The sequence below is a fragment of the Falco biarmicus genome, chromosome 7 (assembly GCF_023638135.1).
Source record: "Falco biarmicus isolate bFalBia1 chromosome 7, bFalBia1.pri, whole genome shotgun sequence".
Taxonomy (NCBI): Eukaryota; Metazoa; Chordata; class Aves; order Falconiformes; family Falconidae; genus Falco; species Falco biarmicus.
In genome coordinates, this window is record NC_079294.1 from 58,202,968 (window position 1) to 58,219,892 (window position 16,925).

The 16,925-nt window shown below is 43.2% G+C and overlaps 2 protein-coding genes and 1 long non-coding RNA gene across 6 annotated transcripts in view; 2 read left to right on the forward strand and 1 right to left on the reverse strand.

Annotated features, from left to right (window-relative positions):
- Positions 1-596: 596 nt before the first annotated feature.
- LOC130153198 (uncharacterized) lies at positions 597-14,802 on the reverse strand. Of its 2 annotated transcripts, XR_008823258.1 has the most exons (6): positions 14,710-14,802; positions 13,947-14,609; positions 12,521-12,587; positions 11,279-11,385; positions 1,039-1,137; positions 597-723 (listed from the first exon to the last, which is right to left on the reverse strand). It is a non-coding gene; the product is annotated as an uncharacterized LOC130153198 (long non-coding RNA). The 2 variants fall into 2 exon arrangements; XR_008823259.1 differs by lacking the exons at positions 597-723; positions 1,039-1,137 and adding an exon at positions 9,106-10,775.
- Positions 8,811-13,953, forward strand: CTXN2 (cortexin 2). Its single transcript, XM_056347687.1, has 2 exons — positions 8,811-8,946; positions 13,564-13,953. The coding sequence occupies exon 2, from the start codon at positions 13,618-13,620 to the stop codon at positions 13,864-13,866; it is 249 nt and encodes an 82-aa protein (XP_056203662.1). The 5' UTR covers positions 8,811-8,946; positions 13,564-13,617; the 3' UTR covers positions 13,867-13,953.
- Positions 14,803-16,502: 1,700 nt separating the features above from the next.
- Positions 16,503-16,925, forward strand: part of SLC12A1 (solute carrier family 12 member 1) — a 52,244-nt gene continuing 51,821 nt past the window's right edge. For all 3 annotated transcript variants that reach the window (XM_056347684.1, XM_056347682.1, XM_056347683.1), the window contains exon 1: positions 16,503-16,587. The gene's annotated coding sequence lies outside the window, so the exon portion shown is untranslated. The remainder of the gene's footprint in view (positions 16,588-16,925) is intronic.

Genomic DNA, 16,925 nt, shown 5'->3' on the forward strand with positions numbered 1-16,925 from the left:
ACTGTAACTTTTAATTACTCAAATTTTATGCTAGGAATACCCAATGAATCAAAGCCATGATCTTTTAAAATGACATTTGCCTTGCCTTTTCCCTACGTTTATAGTTTCCTTGTTCCTTCAAAAATCAGTCTAGTCACAAGCTACATCCTCCTGCTGCCTATATGATGTTGTATGGCCTTTTTTTCCAAATATTTTGGTACTTCCAGCACTAAGAAGATCCCCACATTCATGAGGAAATGAAGACTTGAATTCTGTGGATCCAAATCACCCTTCAACCCTGTGTTTTGGCACAGCTCGCAGACCAAATATAGGCCCAACCCTTCTACCTAGCCTGCTATGGGGTGCTGGGACACTCTGCTAGTATTGGCTAAAAAGCTATCAGCTTGCACCTAAATTCTCCTCCAACTGCAGATGTCTCATTATTTATAAACATACAGAGCTACCGGGCAAGTTAAGCTGCAAGTTCAATTATAGTTAGAGCACTGGAAGCTTCTAGATGGATATTTGTCTTATTCTTAAATAGAAATAACAATTAAATATGAATAGTTGTAATTCTGCTATAAAATTTCAAAAGTACATAGGTCCATGCCACGTACACACTGCTAAACAGCTTGCATTCTCTGTCACTCATCCCAGAAGATGTTCATTTACTTACGAGGTAGAATCTGTGACACAGTCCCCTGAGCTTCCCTTAGATTCTTCAATTCCAATTTCTCTCTGTCACTTGGGGGGAAAAATAAGTTGTAAGCATTTTTTAAAAGAAGAAAAGAATTTCTATCATTTGGACAGAGTTTAATCACTTCACTAACCACAAGTACCAAAGTATTTCTTTGTATTTGTACTCCTTCTGATATAAGGAAAACCATTCAGTCCTCTGCAGTAAATTTGGGTCAGTGGCTTCTGGTTGCTGACCCACAGGAATCCATGCACTTCTTTTAAGAAAACCATAAATGAAGGTTAAGAAAAGTTAAGCAGTAAGAAGGACCCACACCTCTATTGGAGTGTGTTTCTGACAAGAGATGGTTGGGAATCACTGACCTGGACAACTGTGGATTTTGGAAGTAAACTTCTTAGGAGCTGCTGGGACTCTCTTTGTCTGTGTGTCCTCATGACTGTCATACCAGTTGTTGGTAACACCTGAGATTTTGGAGAAAGCTCAAAGATACTATGAAACAACCTAATAACCTATTAACCTACATCCCAGGTGAAGCTAGAAAGGCATGTCTAGAGGTCTGGTAAGAGGTGTAATTCTATTCACACATTAACCATAATTAGATAAATAACTTGGTATTTGTGATAATAATCATCACTGAAATAGTTAATGTTTACTTGAAATTGGTGTCATTATGTTTTACAGCTCTCACTTCTACAGGAGGAAAGGGGGTAATTCATACATTCAGGTATGATAAACTCTGTTATCACACCTCTGATTGTGCTTTGCACAGAGCAGCTCAAGTGTTGGAATCCTATACTCTCTAACCCAATATTATGGCACCAAGCAGCTGATACTGAATTCCTACACCCATGGGCTGGTGGACGCTAGTAACAGGAAGAATTATTGGCTTTCTTACACACAGCTTGCCTACTTGTTCTGAATAATCCACTGGCTATTTCAAGTGCTACCTCCTCAAGTTTGTTTGCCTTTTTGGCCCACATATTGGGTCTGGCTGTGATGGTGCTAATTTTCCTCACAGCAGCCCTCATAGCCCTGTGCTTTGTATTGGTAGCTAGAAGGGTGGTGATAGCACACCAGCGTGTTGGCTGCTGCTGAGTGGACCTCCCGCAGCATCTCTCCAGTGTCACACCACCACCACCCACCCACCCCCAAATAGGCTGGGGGTGGACAGGATCTTGGGAGGGGACACAGCCAGGACAGCTGACCCACGCTGACCAAAGGGGTATTCCATACCACATGACGTCTGCTCAGACATAAAAGCTAAGAGAAAGGAGGAGGAAGAGGGAGCACTTGTTATTTACAACATTTGTCTTCCAAAGCAACCACTACATGTGCTGAAACCCTGCTTCCCAGAAAGTGGCCAGACATTGCCTGCTGATGGGAAGTAGAGAATAACATCTTTTGTTTTCCTTTGCTTCCACACATGGCCTTTGCTTTTGCTTTATTAAACTGCCTTTATCTTGACCCAGGAGGGTCTTTTCCCATCCCTGTCCTGCTGAGGAGGGGAGCAATAGAGCAGCATGGTGGTGGGCACTTGCTGTCCGGCCAAGGTCAACCCATCACAGCCTAGCATACACACAGTTTTGTACCAGTAAAATTACCAGTAAAATTACTTGTCACTCAATGTGTTTTGTAATAAATACTGATAACTGTACAATTCATACAGTGATACACATCTGTAAATGTAGAGATGTTTTGTACTGGAGTTGCATAGGAGCATAGTTTAGCCTAAAGCCTGGAGTTGTGCAACTGGCTTTGCCCTAGCCCCCTCACACTGCGGCTCCTATTTACAGCGTTCTGTTTACCTCGGTTGCCTCTTTCAGGATTCTATCGGAGTCTTACATCCTTTTCTAGAAGTCTCACACATAATTTCTGTTCTCCAAAGAACAATAATAAAAATGGGAGTGTCGTCTAAAACTCCTGGATTCTTGAACTCTCATTTAGTGCTTAACTATATGGCACAGAGTTTAGGTCAAGCTGACCCTCTAGAGTTGCCAGGAAAGATGAATGAAGGGACTCCTAATCAAGGGAGTCAGCTCTGAGAGAGACAAAACAAAGAATATCCTATCTTCATGATGCAAGCCATGTATACTTCAATACCTTGTTTATGTTAAACTGGTTAGTTAACTTGTGGTCTTCAGCCTTGCCCTAGAAGAGAACTATCCTCATTATAACACTAAAAATCACAAGCCCTAAGAGAAACACCCAGGCCCACTGAAAGACCTTTCCTCAGAGAGCATGTGTAGTAGTAAGGGAAGTCGGGTAATGGATATGCAAATGTATAGCAAATAATCTACATGGACCTGCCCTCTGGGTAGGGAAAGTGCGATAAGATTTTGTATATAAAGTTTGTAACTTGTACTGCAGTATACCAGCTCTGTTTGCTAGCGTCCAGACTTGCACAACTCTGTAACAAAACAGCATCTCATCTCGGTGTGCAAGATCGGTTCATTGCACATCAGGAACGGACTCGCATTTTACAGACAACAGGAGAACACCACCACAAAGAGCTGTTAGGGAGCTGACAGGGGTAAACTGGGATTAAAATGTGGGATTTCTTTAGTCTACAAAACTGTGTTGAAAGAAGTTCAAGTTTTTCCCTAGGAAAATTTCTGTGTATAAAACAAAAATAAACATTAAAAAACCTACTTGGCATAGTAAGTGAAAAAAACAAAAAGCAGTATCTTTCTATGCTTGTATTTGTGCTGAGAAACTCTCCTTTGTTACACACTACCAATCCCTCCTGAGAAAAATTTAAAATTATCTTCTAATAAATGGGCTTCCAACATCTCTTCTACCTCTGTTCATGTCCTTACAGGAGACTGATGCAGCCTCTGACAAATGTTCATGTCACAAGGGGACTCCTTATGTAGTACAAAACTGTTAAAAGTGTTCTTGATCTGCTGTCCTAACAAATTCCTCCTAATGTAAATAGTGTTTCTCTGTTGTGGGTAGGGTCTATGGCATTATGGCTGTATATTCTTGACAAGCAGAGAGTTGACAGCACTATTTACACAGGGAGTTTAGGATTATGGAATATTATTAGTGCTCTTGCATATATATGTAAATATAAGCATCTGTAAAGGAACTACTCTTGGAGGTCTCTTGCACAAATAGTAGTTACAGAGCTAAAATAACTACATGTGTTCTAAGTATCAGCATTCTTTTCAACACAGTAATTCACCAGTAAATTCAAATCTTAAGTCATCACTGACAAGTCATCACTCTCAATTTGCTAATGACCAAATATGTATCACCATCCTTTTAGAAAGGATCATTTTAATTGGTCTTTGGTTTATCTCATTATTGTTGTTATCTTTGTTTCCAGTTAAGTCATGATCAAAAGCAGTTCATCAACACCTTCATCAGGTGGGTCTTGTGAAACCTTGTATCTTCCTGAAAGTCTGTCTGTGTGGAACTTGAGAGAATGGGACTTCTGAGCCTCATACCGTTTTAAATCCATTGACTTTTTTTGCATATGACTTTTTGCATTCAAACATTGCTCTCATTTACACAATGCCTGCATGGTGAATGTCTTGCACGTATTTTTTTCTTATTTTGTTTGCTATGGCACCTAAACGTGATTAGTATTTTCTAGACCATGTCCTTTCTTCTGAAAGCCCCAAGTACAGCTGGAGAAGGGTTACTTTAACCATGGATTTGCTTTCTAGATCATTTGACTTCTGTAGCTCATGTAAAGATTACTTTTTGCATAGCTACAAGTATTTCCAAACCAGGCTGCGTTGCCTAAGGCTGCACCCAACCTACGCTGCTTTACTTGGTGCTTAAAAAAATTAACCCTACTGTGCAACTGACACTCTCTTTTGCATAGTTATAATGGACCTGAAGTAAAGCAAGTATTATCTTCCCCAAACACTCTCTTTGCAATTAAACATTATCATTCCAGTCTGAGAAATATGTTGTTGTTTTTTTTTTTAAATTCGGAAAACAAAACATTTTACACTTCAAAAGGGTAAACTACCAAATTCAACAGCCTGTCTGCCAGCAGGTATCTTCCAGACTCACTGCAGCAATGCACAGCCATTTCGCAGCCAGAGCCCACCTAGTGCACAGACCTTCACACCTGCAGCTGCAGTCTGATTGCTTCTTCCGTCAATTCCATGTCCTTTCGACACCTTTCCAGTTTGCCTTCTCTGTCTTGTTTTCCCTCCCTCATCCCACATAAGTCTTCAACAGCACTAGCTGGCTCAGATACACACACACACACACCCCCAGTAGAAGACTGTACAGATGCCTGCTACACCAATGAAACTGGGTGTTGAGGCTTTTGTTCTGCATGTTGTATTTTTATAACCAGGAAAACTCTGCGGCATCCTATAGCCACAATATGGGATTGGTCACACGGGAGACCTGCTCTACTTGACCTGCAGGGATCTAACCTCTTTTTTCCCCTGCTGAAAGCTTAAATCTCCCTAATTCTCATCAATATTTTTTGTGTGTGTTATGCAACCCTTGACCACAGCTTAAGAGCCTAAAACTTAATCACATTTTCACCCCAAAAGGCTGCACAACACCAGACTTTCGGTAGCACTTTTACTGGTCCTACATTGAAACAATTCACATCACCCTCTTCCCCCAAATCACTACTCTAGCTGCTAAAGTTATAAAAAAAAAAACAACCCAAACAACTGAGCAACTTGCTTGCATTTTGGTCCTTCCTTCCACAACACGTGGTCCCTAATGACAGAGTGCCCCTAACACACCTACCATCTCCCCCTTGCAGGGTGAGGCAGTAAACGCCTACTTCCTACAGGTCTAAAGAGACCCCATCCCTTCCAAGGCCTCAGAAGCCCTCTGCCCGCTCCCTGTTGGCCAGGGGCTTGCCCCAACCCTAAGGTGGAGGAGCTGAGGACACACTTGGGGACATTTGCCCTCCTCATGGACCAACTCTCCTGTCCCACTCACACCAGGTGGCACTGTTGGTTTGCACTGTACGCATGCATTCTTCCACCTTGCCCAGCACTAATGCTGATGATGCCTGCTGGACTTAAAAGCCATGATTTCCAACCTTCTTCAGTTTCTGAGTCCCTAGGCTTCTCCTACTTGAAGAGCGGGCCTGTTCAGATATTTAACATGGGGAGACTGCTTTGTAGAACTTGTTTTTCTGCCTCATTCCTGGCAGTCACCAGAGGAGTACACCCAGGGCTGTAGATCACACATTTAAACCACTGGTGAAGTCAGTACCTAGTAAAAGCATAACCTTTGGACAAGCACAAATAGAGATTCAGATCTTTTAAGACTACAGTAAAACACATGGCAGAACAGAGGGTTCTTTTCCTTTTTAAAATGTTAAATACCCTGAATTAAATTACATAAAACAATTTCCACTTGCAACTCTGATCAATACTTAATACATAATCCTCCCTCTTTTACTGTGCCCCGCTATTACTGCTGTTACCTCCCCCATACACTGTTGCCTTCTGATGATGCATATTCTCATGAACTTGCTTAAATTTGCTTAGGAGGGGAGTTTGAACTTGACCTGTTTCTCCTGTGCACAATATTCTTCTCTGACTCTGCCTTCATCATCCCATTTTAAATTTCTAGCAACTGAAGGGAGAGATTGTTTGCTTATGAAGGAACACTCAAAGAGCTGTTCAAAGCTAAACTGAAAAGCAACTTACAATGGAGTTAGTTATCCCTCAAAATAGTTACATTTTCTTGACACTTACACCACTCAAATGATCCCTAAACATGAAAAAGTATTAACTAGCTAAGAGTTCCCTGTTGCCTTTCCCTCACCGGCACCCACTTGGCTTTAAGTGCCTCGCCCAATCTTAAATTAGATCAGTTGAATTTGGAAGGTCAACACACCAAATTACTAGATGATTATAAGATCTCTATTGCTACAAGGACTCTCCTTTGAAGAAACACAACACTCCCTGAAATAAGGATCAAATCAACAGCAAATATGATTGAAGTGAGATGGAAGTAATAGTTGTTGTTCTGTTGAATACAAAGATGGAGCCTGAGAAAGAAACAGAAAGTGAAGAGTGGTGAATGTACCACTTTACCATGTATCCAGAATGGACACATACACTGCTATCACAGTTGCCTTACAAAAAAATCACGGTTACTGTGCAAAAGCAAAACTAGTGACTTTCAAGCGAAAAAGCAATGAAACACAGGAAAAGATTATGTCATTCCATCACTTTTCCATTTTAAAATATAACATCTTGAACAGAAACAGTGTTATTTTTCTGCTGACAACTGGGAGCTGAAGAAGGAGATTCATTCCCTCTCGCTGGCTGCCAGTTTCTTTTCCAGTTTCATTTCCATGAAAAGTGCATCTCCAACACATAAAACCACAGTAAAATCTTTAAAATAGGACATAAGTGTCAGATTCCTAGAAATAATCACATTATTTCAGCAACCTCTACCACGCCACAGTACAAGACGGGTAATTGCTTCATAGTTAAAAACTAACATTCATTCTACAAGAATAACAAGAAAAAAGGATAATATATCAGCAGGGAGGAAGATCCCACAAGTAAACCTTTTTGAGGAAAGATGGTAGTGAAAGACCCAGCATCTGTGCCCAAAATCTGACAGAAGGGGCAAGACGCACCCACTCAGAGGTTATGTATTTCTCCTGTCATTATTGCCCCTCATACCCAGCCAGAGCAGACATAGTGGTCCTGGCTACTCCCAAACCCTACTTACAGTAAGGTTCTCCATGTACAGCAATGCTCAGCAATTACTGGAAAAGCCTGGACTTACGTCATTCTCCCAAAACAGTTGTGCTAGGCTGAGGGAGTACCATGAAATTCTGAGCCCTTGTGTACTTGCTAATCCCCAAATCCCAAACCATAGTTGCTTTCCTCTAGCAAGAGACCTTCATCGGGCCCCAAGTCAGCCAGGGACAGAGCTAAAAAAGAAAATTGGAGCTCCTTAGGAGCAGAAGAGGCTCCTTATATACATATTCTGAAAGCACAATCTTACACTATTTAAAACAATCTATTTATAAACTCTTCATGGATCTTTTAAATATGAGAGGCACTTCAAAAATTAGCTTGACTTAATTTCAGCAACAGACATTGCTTACCACATGACCGACGATGCAACGTTAGAAGATCAAACTAATGACCATCAGCAAGTGCCTAGTTAACCATCAATTTACCATTAGTTCTACTAGCAGGAGAAAGCATTTTTTTGAGACTACCCAGTGCCTAGAAGCCCGCTGCAGACACAGCAGAAGAATTAGGCATTAGAAGGACAAGCGATGCAAACCCCTTTTCCCGGCTCGTATTAGGAAGGAAAAGGTTTGACCTATTGTAGTGCTATTGTATATAGCAAAGAACACGTGGAGGTTTAAAATTATTTTCTACTAGTAGCTCTACGGTAGCCTCAAAACTCCCGTGATGTGCAGCACTATGAGCCAGTCCTGTTCTTCTGCCCCATGTGCATCCCTGCAGGGTGGCGTACAAATAAAGCATCACTATCATTTAAAACACATTTGCTGTTTATTAGTGCAATACCAGGTCCAGCTTTGGGAAAAGAATTCCTCTTGCCTTATCCACCTTCAACACCTGCTGTCGTGGCAAATGGAAGCCTCTCAGGTACACGCCCAGCAGCAGCTAAAGGAGGGCTATAAAGGCTACGGGCTTGTGCACCGGCCCTGGCTCCCAGCCATACGTCACCGCATGTTATAGGCTTTACTCGCCGTTAGCACCAAGGCCACGGGCGACCGCTCGCCCCGCCGGTGCAGCCCGGGCAACAGAGCTGGCCGACTGCGCGCACAGCCCCGCTCGCCCTGCGCGGGGGCGAGCAAACGGCGCCGCTTCCCCAGCGCGGCTCCACAGGTCCCGCTGCGCACCGGCGGCGAGGCTCCGGGGCTTGGGGGGCGGCAGCCCGGCCCCCGGCACGGCGACGACCACCCGGCCCTGCGGCCCGGCTGGGGGGCGGGGGGCTGCTCCCGCAGCGTCCCGGGCTGGCCCTTACCGATGCGCGGCACGTAGCGTTTTGCAGGAAGTTTCCACGCTCGCTCCCCGGTTTAATCCGTGCGGAGCGGGGCTGGAGGGGAGCGCGGCTGAACGGCGATGGAAGGGGGCGGGCGGGGAGGCGGCGGGGGCGGCGGCAGCAGCGGCCGTGTTTAATTTTTTAATTAGGGCGGCTCGAGCATCTCCCGGCGGGGTGGCAGCGCCGGGCGGCGAGGGGAGCTCGGGCGAGCCGCCCCCGTTCCCGGGGCCCGGAGCCGCGCAACGCCCCGCGCTCCGCCACCATGGGCAGCGCGGCCGCGCAGGAGAAGGGTGCGTAGCGTAGCGCGGCGCGGGCGGCGGGGGCGGGGGGCGGCGCTGCCCTTGCGGCACCGCCCGGCCCGGCCCGCACCTCCCTGCGGGCCAGGGGCAGCGGGGGTGGGGTGGGGGTGGGGGGTGTGGGGGGCGGCGGCCGGGGGCTGCGGGGGGTGAGGGCGCGGAGCTGCGCCGCAGGGGCCGCGGCAGGCGGAGGCGGTGCGTGCGGCCCCGCAGCAACAATTGCGCTGCAGGTGCTGCCTCTCGCAGCCCCATCCCCGGGGAAGCGGGCACCGTGCCCCGCGCTCGCAAGTTAAGGGTGATGCTAGCGAGCGGCTTGTGTTCCTGCCTCCCTATATAGATTACACAAATAACAGACCGCATATACGAATTCACAGCACGGGAGCTCTTGTCCAGTGGAGACTCCAGGCTTGTGTATTTCCTAAGAATAAAATCTCATTTCTGCAATTCATTGCTTATCTGAATTGTGGAAGTGGCACTGCCCGGCTGCTGCTGCTTTGCAGGGGAATGCCAGTTATGTCAGAAAGTGTCACCTGCACCCTGAGTTACGGCACTGCAAAACCACTGCCTGTTGTGGTGGGCTCTGCTCCCCTGGCAGAACAGTCAGCCGTGGCTGCCTTGGCTGGGCAGCCATGCCCTGGCCTTCCTACCTTACACCTCTCTGGATGCTGGCTTAGAAACCTTGCTCTGACGGACGGTTTTCTCCCCAGCAGTTTAGAGAATACAGGCATGCAATGTGCACACCACCGTGACAGGTTGGCTGTGTGGTCACAGAGCTGTTTCTGCAGCATTTCTGACCATGTGTTGTTAACTCACATAGCTCAGACCCTTCTGAGAATTCCAAATTCATGCTGATTTCTATTTCATTAGGTCTTCTCCATTGCTAATCCTTTCACCCTACCACCTCCTAAGCCAAATTCCTGTAATACCATTACTGGAATACAGTTCGGTTTCCTTGAGCAGATCGTTAAGTGCAAATAAGTTGCTTCTGAAAGTCCCAGAGGATGCCTGTTTGTGTCCCTAACCACACCAACACCTTTTCAAGTCAGGTTTGCTGTCACTCAAATGCAAGCCCTGGACGGAAGCTATTTGAAGTACCTTCAGAATGACCAGATCCATGAACCAGCAGCTGGGCTGCAGACATCCAAGGGGAGAACAGATGGCAACTGATTTGGTCCATTTTGTTACACGCTACCGTTTATGAAGTGAGTTTTCAGGCACCTGAGGCTTAATCGTGCCAAGAGGATGAATGCTCCTAGCTTGAGCAGACATTAAAGGTACTAATTTCCGGTACTGAGCCATTACAATGAATTAATAAATAAATAAATTTATAAGGAGTTCTGTGAGGGAAGGACTGAACCCCAAAATTCAAGGAAGATTATTGAGCAAGTTTTTATTTAACACTTAACTGGCTACTTTCTTCTCAGTATCTCTGAAAACATGAGGGTGAAGGCTAGGTCTCAAAAAAGTGATGCCCAAACCACTGAAGAGCTGAGAACTTTGGTCCACACCAAACACTGGCAGAGCTGGGCTGGTGATGCTGCTAGAAAAAAAATTCAACGTCTTTCTTCCAGCTGCCTCACAATACTTAGTGCCCATGGTGCTCCTCCACCCTCCATAGGTGCAGGCAGCGCCCTTAGCTCATACAGGGGTTTACATGCTAAGCCATTTTCCACATTCCTGTTTTCTCTAGGACTCTGATAGTTTCTTCTGGCCTCACAAGAGCCTCCAATGGCCTTTTATTTCACAGCAGGATGTTAAGGAGCCTTTTTTTATGCCAGTGTTTTTATATAGGCAGTGAATCAAAGGATGAGTAAAGTCCTGACCTATAAAAAAAGTCAAGATAGATCAGTCTGAGGCCAGCCCTTACAAAATGACTCTGCAGATTCTAACTGATATAATGCCTGTCACCATCATACTGCCCTAAAGGTTATCTTCAAGGATTTTTGGATCCAGGCCATGTTAGTTAGTATTCAGAGTCTTCTGACTCACAACTTGATACATACACTGCAGCAAATGAAAGGGTATCTGACTAACTGGGAGAGAACATCTAACCTGTATGCGGCACAAAAATGTGAAAACAACCAAAAGGCGCTCAAGGTCAGTCTTGGTACAACAGTTTTGGGGATACATAATTAGAGCAAAATGTTCTGTGAACTTTAAGGCTTCAATTACAATTTCTGAAATTCAGGACAAGGAAGAGAACACAAAGCTAGATATTAGAGTTTCCCAGGACCAATTCCCACCCCAAGCAAAATGCCCACTGTTTTCTCATGCAGCTGTTTCAGCCAAACTCTTGCCATATAAGACTAAGATATCCATTTCTTACCACTCCATGTTTCAGCATCCGTCAAGCTTTGCACAGAGATCTGTCCCATAACGTCTCCCGACAAGCATATAATGTACAAATGAACCCCACTAATTCCAGTGTGTAACCTGCAAAATCAGTAAGATTGGAAGTCATATTCTTGGAACGTGACTATGGTGAAGAAATGTCACCTATGGGCTCAGCTCAAATGCAGGGTTCTCCATGGGCAGTCTTATCCCTAAGATTTCTCTCCATGTCTTTCAAGATAGCAATTGGTTTTTTTGGGTCTGGCTTTCCCAGGTAGGGTCTACATGTAATTTTCCCATATAAGCGTCTCATTTGATTTTTATAACCCAGTCTCCTAGGACTTTCGGAAGGTAATTTTTTTCTTTGACTGGCTCTTGTTCAAATCAACTGATTTGTGATGTAAATTTGTGATATTGAACTTTCTGTGATTTTTTTTCCTACGGAAGGTCAAACAATAGAAAAATTGGAAGTATGCCCAATGAAAATCCGTACAGCAGGTGGGCTTTACCTATGATATATTTTCAGAAAATAAATACTTATTGTTGTTGACATTACTTCTAATTCCCATAGGCTATATCTGGATCTTTTCTCCAGCTTAACAGGAATTAAAACAGCATGACCCAAAGAGCAGAGTATCATTCAAAACAAGGAAGGATCTTATACACAGCTCTATAGAATAAACAGAATCTTGGTTCTTATAATCTGACAAATCTGTAAAGACTGTCATAGGAAACCATATTATTTCATACCTACTATATAGAGGGTTACTACAAAAAGAAAAAGACTTGTGCCTTGCCCTTTTAATCTTTGTTTTAAAATTTTTATTCTTTGGGATAATATTCAAAAATCCCAAAAATTCTGAAGTGAGAAAGGAGACACCAAATAAAATAAAAGTTCTGTCCATTTCTGTCTTCTGAGGAATACCAACTCTTATTTTTACTTCTGTTTTTATTAATTGTAGGCTGACTCAGGATACGGCTACTTTCAGCCATGACTGCAGTACAGAGTAGAGGAACTGGCTCTCCCTCTACACTGGCTAGCAGCGCAGGTACCTGAAGCAGTGTAGCCATGGCAGCACAGAGCTCTGAGTGGCCTAATTACTCTGCCAAGAAATAAATGGATACTGGGAATTCCCTGGGGGGAAAGATGGTTGAATTGTTAACGAAAAGAGTTTTCCCCTGAGGCGCAGATAGTTAAATAGGTGCTAACAACAGCCAGAAACCCTCTGGCTCCAACCTTTGAATGAAAATGCCTTTGTCCTTTGGCACTTCTGATGTCCCAGTCTTTCCAATTCTCCTGCTGTCTATAGAGACAGAAGAAAAATGTGATTTCAATATCTGATGGAAAACCTAAAATAAAGCAAAACGATTCCCACCCCTAACTAAAAGCTATGCATAAGGTCTCCTTAAAAATAAAAGTCACTCCTGGCTAGAAACACACAGAGCTCTACTGGTGGCAATGGTGGGGTGGAGATGCTCAAGCATCCTGCCTCCATAGGACACACACTGGGGTCAGTTCCCTGAGCTCCACGAGGAGCATGTTCAGACCTGGTGTTTACTATGCCTGTAAAAATGGCAGAATATCTATGTATTCAATGGGGAAGACCAAGAGAAGGCGGCAACGAGAGCAAGATTTAGGAGAAGGGAATTTACTGCTGTTATTTCTTCTCCCACCAATCTTTCCTCATAGAGAAGAGTGGATATGTAAAGAGGAAGGCGAAGGGGCAATTTTACCAATATGCTCGCTTTCTTACAAGCTCAAAATGCACACAGCATTTGTCTGAAAATGGAGCCCAAGATTTCACTAAAATTGCACACACAGTGTTTTATTTTATAAGTTGGATGGATTTATTTATAAGCTAAATTACACGAGCAAAATCCACATTATTTGGCTGAAATTCCCTTCAAGGTCAATGCAAATTTAACAGGTTTAAGGACTGAGGTGTAAAGCTGTTTGGTGAGTATTGCCAAATCAGAATCTGTAGGGCTGTGCCCAGTCTGACAAAACACTCTTTGCAACAGCTACATGCTGAAATTGCCGTGTTTTGAGGAGACAGGGAGCCAGAATATCCTGAGCTTGCTGTCTCATAACAGAGGCCATAAGTGGATGGTATATAGAGGCTAAAAGTTGTAATTTTATCACATTAATTTAAATGGGGAAAAACAACAGGACACTACTAAAATCCAAGCTGGATTTCATTTCCAAATGTTCATACGCTACAGCTCAGAGATACACATCCCATTGAGACCTAACCAAACTGATTCTGCTTTTCTATGCAGGCAAAGAAGCAATAGAGGTGAAAATCCCGCAGAGTCACCAGGATGTGATGCCCAATGATGAGCAGTAATTACTGCAGCAACACTTCAGCCAGCATGAGTGTCAATGAAATGTCTGCCTTTCCTCTGACTTTAGAGCAAAAAACTGGCTTTGCTTTTGTGGGGATTTTGTGTGTTTTCTTGGGACTTCTAATTATCAGATGCTTCAAAATCTTGCTAGACCCCTACAGTAGTATGCCCTCTTCTACGTGGGAAGATGAAGTTGAGGGGTTGGATAAAGGAACATTTGAATATGCTCTTGCATGAAAACTCACAGAATATCCTGCCTTAAATTTGATGTTGATTTCATTTTGGAAACCAACTGTTGTCACATTTGTTATACATACCTGCATTTTGGAGATATGTTGGTGGCATCCATTTTGTTAAATAAATATTTGTTGCAAACTCCAAAGGCACTTCATGTTGCTTACATTTGAGGAATAGTGGAATGGTAGATAAGAAAGGGTTAATAGCAAAGAAATACTGAAATAAACAACTCACTAGAAACTTATCATTGCAAAAACATATTTTAGGAATCAGGTGGTATCTGCCTTTTTAGAGGAGGATCTCATTTCTACTGTGTCTGGTGACAGGCTGGAGAGAAAAGGTGAAGAACAAAAGACGTGCTCATGAATGGTGAATGCGTAAGTGGTAACTTCCTCCCCTCCTCATCTGACACAAGTTTTTGAAGCACGGAGACTATGCTTGTATACTGAGAATACAAAAGTGGAAAGCAACAAATAGCTGTGTCTCAGAGGAGGTGCCTACAAGAGGTGCATGTCCATGCTGCTGTGATGAGAGGAACCAATACTAAGGAACTAACAGGAAAACTAAAGATCACATCAATTGCTAACTCACCTCTCACCTTCCAAGAAAAGTAGGTGCTATACTACTAACTGTTTATAAGGAGAGTGTACGTTGCTTCTCTTGTGTAAACTTGATGTGGTCCTCTGCAAACAGTGCATAGCTCATATGAGAGTATTTTTTTGATAAGTCTCCCTTCTCCTCCTCTACAGCAACAGAAAGTGAAGCAGAATTAGTAGAAGGAAAACAAACATCATTAAAGAAATTTTTGATTCTACAGACATTCAACAATACAAAATATATTACCTGGTCAGAACTCCAGTCTGAAGCACCACCACAGTCCCAGTCCACCAGTGTCTCCCATATCATTAAAAATTTTAGGTGAAAGAGAAAAAGTGAATGTTAAGTAACCAATCTTACAGTCTAGCTGAATTGGCCAAGGCATGCCAATTTTTTACTCCAATTCATTATGGAAGATGATTCAGTTTAAATTGGAACTTAAACTGTCTGGTTAACAGCTTCCAGCAGTAACTGCACCAGCTTGGCAAGGCCAAAGCAGAGGCGGTCATGCTACATACCCATTTCTACCCTGCCCTCAAAAGGGACAGGGGTCCAGAGCCAACTGGAGATCTCTGTACTCTCCAGCCCCTTTCTGCAGCTGGCTCTTCTGTTTGTGCCCTGTGTATGATCTGGACTGTCAAACTGAAGAATTGGTCACGGGAATTCCTATCAAGGCAGAAGAACAGTGAAAGCAGAAACTCAAATCTGGGTATTCAAGGTCACCCTCATATACCCAGCTGTTTAGCAAGTGTGACAGTACTTGACAGAAATTCAATTCAGTTTTTAGGAAGGTTGGCATTAGAATTTTAAGCACTGTCACTTTTGCTAAACAGCTCTGTTTGCAACAAGGAGCAAAGACAAGGAGATCAGTTACAGCAGCTGGTTTCTTTTGCATGTATTCTGAAAAATTTTGCCCTATATAATAAGCTGAGGCAGCCAGTGGAACAGCAGCCCTCAAGTGCCATTTGGAACATGAAATACTTGATTGTACAGAGGAGGACATGAATCTCCTGTCTGAAGAATATAAGAGAGGAACAGCCAACACTAATCTACGCTGGTCCATTTGAGTTATAAAACATAAACAATTTTGTGAGTGTAAGAGCTTTTACACTGCTTCAGATTCTGCGTAAGAAAAAATGCCAGTCCCTCAGAGATTCAGTATATTGCATTTATCCTAGTTAATTTAACCACAAAATCAAAGGTAGATATCAGTACACTGATTTGTGTCATCTGTTACTGCTGGACAGGATCATCCCCTGCAGAGACCTGACACTGCCATTCTTTTTATGTGCACCTAATCAGCACAGCTGAGCTCTGTGCTGTCAGGTTAGAGTGCTGAAGGTACTTCAGTTATCTAGGTTAAATATAGTTCCGTTATCTCTAAACTACAAGCAAACACAGCAAACAAACCCAAAGAACCTTGATACTGTCTTACTACTTTTGTTCTTGACCCAATCTATTGCTGGAAGCAATTGTCAAATTCCTTTATGATTACAAAGCTCCATCATTTCCTGCCCACCCTGCTCTGCACCCCCAAAAGACAAGGGAGTCAGCTTTCCCAGAAAGGATACACAGAATAGAATTTTTCAAAGGTTTTCCTTAAATATAGAGTAAAACTTTAAATGGGGTTAGGAGCAAATGGTTCAAAAATGACTGTTAGACAAGGGGACCCACCAATGATTGATCCCACTGAATCCACTGGAATCTTCTGCATAAAATGTGCTTAGCAGAAGCCTGCCCTCCTGTTACCTCTGTTAACCATATATGCAGAACTGAAAAATGGAGAGATCATGATCTGTGCACAGAATCAGGCATAGCTGGGAGGGAAACGGAGATAACAAAAGTATTTTCAGGCCCCCTTAGAAATTTTGCAATACCATAAACACAGTAGTTGTAATGGATAGGTACATTTGCTGGTTAATAGTTAACAAGCTAGAATGCCTCTCTAAATCACCATCTAGAAATGTTTTGAAAGAGAGGGATTGGATGGTCTATTCAGTATATTAAGCAGGAGAAAAAACTGGCCAATAAGGCAGAGTCTGCAATGCCTCAAAGAGAGGGACACACTACATGCACAAATACAAGAAGCAACTGTCTTCCTTCCCTAAAACCACAGGACTGAAGGTAAGTTAAATTTTCCTGAATAAGGTAAACTTGATTATTTATGCATAGTGCTAGAATACTAAACACAAAACTAATGGCAAATAGCAGTTGAGAGATGTCTGGAAATACACTGTGAAAATCAAAGTATTATTTTCAAGAACAGCAGAAAGGTAAGAGACTTTTCTTTTCCTAACAGATTAGTAATATTATGGAAAAAAAGACTGTGAAATTACAGAATCATTTTACTTGGTAGCAAAAGTCTCATTGTCATCAAAGAATCAGGACTTCCTTTAGTCATGGAGATGAAACAAATCTCATCTCGCTGACCTTAATGACAAAAGATTTGGTTTTGCTCCTTC